Below are 4,164 nucleotides of genomic sequence, written 5' to 3' on the forward strand. Positions count from 1 at the left end.
GCACCTGCTCCATTCAGAAACAGCCCTGCGAATATGATTTTTTCAATCCTTGCTCTTGTTCTGTTGTTTCAAGTGTCGGTACAGACATGAACTTTCTGCAGTATCGGCTGTTGGGGTGAGCTGTCTGATGCAGTAGGAGGGCAGTGTACTGGCCACTGAGAAACGCGTGTGCTGCCTCCTACTAACAACTGCTGTGTTCTTCTCTTCGCAGAGTGATCGTCTCCTTATTAAAGGAGGGAGAATAGTCAACGATGACCAGTCATTCTATGCTGACATTTACATGGAGGATGGCCTCATAAAGTAAGTATGGGACTTCTATAGCGTATTATCTCCATCTCCCCTTAAATCAGCTTCAGGTTGGATGGTTATTGGCCTTTTGTGGATGTACTCAACTTGTCAGCCAGTAGAACTTGATAGCCCACTCTGGTTAGAGGCTCAGCTCTCTGCAGTATGTGTGAGCACATATGTGATTGCCTGACGTGTTTACATAGTAACTCCAGTGACTGAATTGCAGTAGGGCTGGTGACTTCGTGACACAGTGTCCATTGTACAACAAAGCTGTATCTAATTGCACCAGGAACAATATTTATCTTTGACTCCTGTTTTGCCCTGTGTTAACAGTATTAACATGAATGACCCCACACAAGATCCCATTTGTTAGCACTAACAAGGACAGTTCTGTGGTGCAGGTCATCTGCATCCTTGAGATTTTCAGGAACTGCAGTCAAACCTCTGGGTCCCCCCAGCTTCTTTGTGTCTGTTTCAGAGGTACAGTAATAACTCCATTGTTTAAAGGCTGCAGTTCAAACGTGGCAAGTGTATCACATTGGGACGAGCTCCAGGCTGGGTGAATTGAAAGAACCGTGATAGTTTATAGCAGAGGAACTTGAAAAGGCGTTGCTTGCTCTATGGTAAGAGGAAAATATCCAGCCTTCCCAGGATATTTTACAAATCCAGCAGCAGAGAAGTACTTCAAGAAGTGGGACTGTATTTTTATGAGGCTGGTTTTAGCTGGTGGACAAGAGCAGCCATGATTGACTAGTACTTGTACCCAGGCAGGGATCAGAGCCAGCTTCAGGTCTTGCTATGGCACAGACTTCCTGGGTATCCTTGGGCAAATCACTTAGCCTCGTCTGCAGCCTGGAGGTCACAGAATTTCATAGCCTTGGAAGTGAAATGCTCTCGCAAGTGAATTCTGGTAAGAATACAGTGAGCAGTTTAAATCCTTTGGTGATGGATTCATCTCAATAAAAGCACTGGAAAGAGCTGCTGGTTTATTGCTGTGAGGACACTGGAGCAAGCAGTTCTGTCCACAGAACTTTTGTTATTCTAAGGAAAAAAACCTGCAAAGTGACTAGGGAATTTGCTCCTCGTTTACCTCCCCAGTGTGTCAAGGAAATCGGAAGTTTTCCACTAAAACCAACTTGTCTTTTGTCTTCATTTATCAGGGAAGACTGAGGAAGGCTTGATGAAAATAGGATTTCTGAAAGAAGAGATTTGAAGGCTGAGTGCTACATATGGACAGATAAAGGGATTGAGGGGGCGGGGGGCTGAATGAGGGGAGTCCTAAGGTTCAGGTGTCCTGGCCTGCAGGAGGGCTGGGTATGTCTAGGGAGGAGAATGTCATGTGCTAGAACAGCACAAACTCCAGAGGACTATAATGGTATTTTAGGTTTCGAGTAGATGTATACTGGAACTTTTTAGGTTTCCTGTTTTCAGAAGATATTTTTAGGTACTTGGGATTTTAGCTGCCTTCACTACAGTGTGGTCCTGCTGATAAGCAAAGATGTCCTTCAGGGGCATGAAGGAGACAAGTGAGAAGGGAGGTCCTGGGGAGGGGAGGACTCTGTCTGCGCTCCTTGGGAAGAGGGTGAGCCCAGTGCTTCCAGGCTGTGCCGCGAGCCCAGCCAGTTGCAGCCAGCCATGCTGTGCACTTTGTGAGCTCCTCCCCAGCTCCCCGGAGGGAGGCTTCCCTTTACCCTCGGGACTTTGTGCTGTGAGCAGCATTACAAGTTCCTGGCGAGCCCTGAGCTGGCCCAGCAGCTGTGGCATTACGCTGGGAAATCATCTTTCTCTGTAAGTAGGCCTCAGACTTGAGCCTTACTTAAGGTGGGCAGAAGGACGGGGGAGAAGAGAGATTAGGGGTGCGGCTTACTGGAAGCAGGGCTGGTGTCGGGTTTTGTGAGCATGCACCCTGGGTGATCAGGTTGGACTGCTACGCTGGAAACACTTGCAGGATCCTGACTCAGGAGTCTGTGGGGTATGAAGTGTCCTAGGCAACTTCTCACCGTACACTGCAGAGATCTCTATGCCCATCAGACCATACTCCCCAGTTATCCCAACCCAGTGCCTGCCCTAGACAGCAGGTGCCATCATAGACACCACTAGAGCAGTCGGACAGATGGCAGCCACCCCTGGACTATGCAAATCGTAGGTTTAAGCAAGCCAGACAACCCTGCATTTTGCTGCAGAGTGAGGTGGTTTCACTCTGCTGGCTCCCGTAAGCCCAGGTGTGGGAGTGGGAAGGAGTGGGGCATTTCTGCTGGCAGGAGGAGTTGACCTGGCTGCTCCCTAGGTGAACTGTTCATTGATTATGTTGTGGTTTTCTTTTGTGTGTGGCTCACCATCTTGGTATGATCTCATCAGGCAGATTGGAGACAATCTGATTGTCCCTGGAGGGGTCAAAACCATAGAAGCCAATGGGAAGATGGTGATCCCTGGAGGAATTGATGTCCACACTCGCCTGCAGATGCCATACAAGGGGATGACAGCTGTGGATGATTTCTTCCAAGGGACGAAAGCGGCCCTGGCTGGTGGAACCACCATGATCAGTGAGTGCAGCAGGCAGGTCCTGTATGTGACAGCACCCAGCACTCTTGGAACGTTGCCCGGTTATTTCTTTTTCTCTTTGCTTTTCTCAGTCGTCTTTGTTTTAAAGGTCCATGACAGTGTGCTCATCTTTTCTGTGATCTCTGTCAATGCAGTCTAGAGAGTGAGGAGTGGGATGAATCTTTGGGATCCTTAGTAATACTGAAGTGGTGATACAGGAGATTTGCATAGGACCCCTTGCCCTTGCAGATCCAGTGTTCTGCAGTGCTTCATTGTCTGCAGCCACTGGTGTCCCTGGGACCCTCAAAAAGGAGCAATGGCATAACTTTTTTTCCCTGTTAAATAAAAATAGGGCAGCATGATGCTCAGATGACTCTGAGCAGAGGAACAGAGCAATGTCCTGGCATCCCGCACTGCTCAGAAATAAACAGTGCTAACGAAAAAGGAAAGGGAATTCTGAGGTCCTTCCCCGGAGAAGGCCACAGCTGTGCACTGGTTTGAGGTCCAGGTTTTACTGCTGTGCAGTGGTCACAGCTGTGTGCACTGCAGGGTTTCTTGGGATGCAGGAGCAACTGTTGATCCTTCCAGTAAAGGACTGGGTTTCTTGCCCTCCTCCCACCGGTTCTCCTTCCCCCTGGGCCAAAAAAATAAGTTGTGTGAAATGGACTATGGCAGGGCATAGGGATTACATGGTGGGCAATAAAAGGTGCATTAGAACTGCAGCATGGGAGGAGGCTATGTGTTAATGGGGTGGAAGTGGGGATGAGGAGGACAATCAGCTTTCAGCTGATTTCTCAGCAGAAGCCTGTAAAAGCCCCTGGTCCTATGCCAAAGGCCGTTAAGCAAAGGCTCTGTGTGCTTCCCTGCCAATAAATGCACTTAGAGGAACCCAGGCACGTCATGGAGGTGATGGGGACCTCTTCAGAGCTGCCCTGAAGCTGCTGAGGAGATGAGCCTGGGATCATGGAGATGCCCGGCAGCATGCAGGGCCGCAGTGGGGTGGCCCAGGTGGGGAGCCCTTGCCCACCCCTTGCCCCTGCTGTGCCTCTGCAGTGGACCACGTGGTGCCGGACCCCGAGTCCAGCCTGGCAGAGGCGTTGGAGCGGTGGCGGGAGTGGGCTGACGGGAAGGCCTGCTGCGACTACGCGCTGCACGTGGACATCCCCCGCTGGAGCGACCGCGTCCGGCAGGAGCTGCACACCATGGTCCAAGAGAAAGGTTTGCTGCCCACCACTCCCTGTGCACAGGCCTTGGCGACTGGCGTCCCATCGCCACGGGGTGGTCCCGGTGGAAGGAGGGCAAGGGGCGACCGTGCTGTCGTCCGTCCTCTCGCCG

At 50.8% G+C, this 4,164-nt stretch overlaps 1 protein-coding gene across 1 annotated transcript in view; it reads left to right on the forward strand.

Annotated features, from left to right (window-relative positions):
- Nucleotides 1-211: 211 nt before the first annotated feature.
- LOC104076265 (dihydropyrimidinase-related protein 3-B-like) overlaps nt 212-4,164 on the forward strand; it is a gene marked incomplete at both ends in the record, with an annotated part of 4,243 nt that continues 290 nt past the window's right edge. Inside the window, 3 exons of the mRNA XM_009577080.1 lie at nt 212-300; nt 2,647-2,831; nt 3,883-4,047. Of these exons, the coding sequence (XP_009575375.1) occupies nt 212-300; nt 2,647-2,831; nt 3,883-4,047 (439 nt within the window). The remainder of the gene's footprint in view (nt 301-2,646; nt 2,832-3,882; nt 4,048-4,164) is intronic.

This window comes from Fulmarus glacialis, unplaced genomic scaffold (genome assembly GCF_000690835.1).
Source record: "Fulmarus glacialis isolate BGI_N327 unplaced genomic scaffold, ASM69083v1 scaffold19184, whole genome shotgun sequence".
Taxonomy (NCBI): Eukaryota; Metazoa; Chordata; class Aves; order Procellariiformes; family Procellariidae; genus Fulmarus; species Fulmarus glacialis.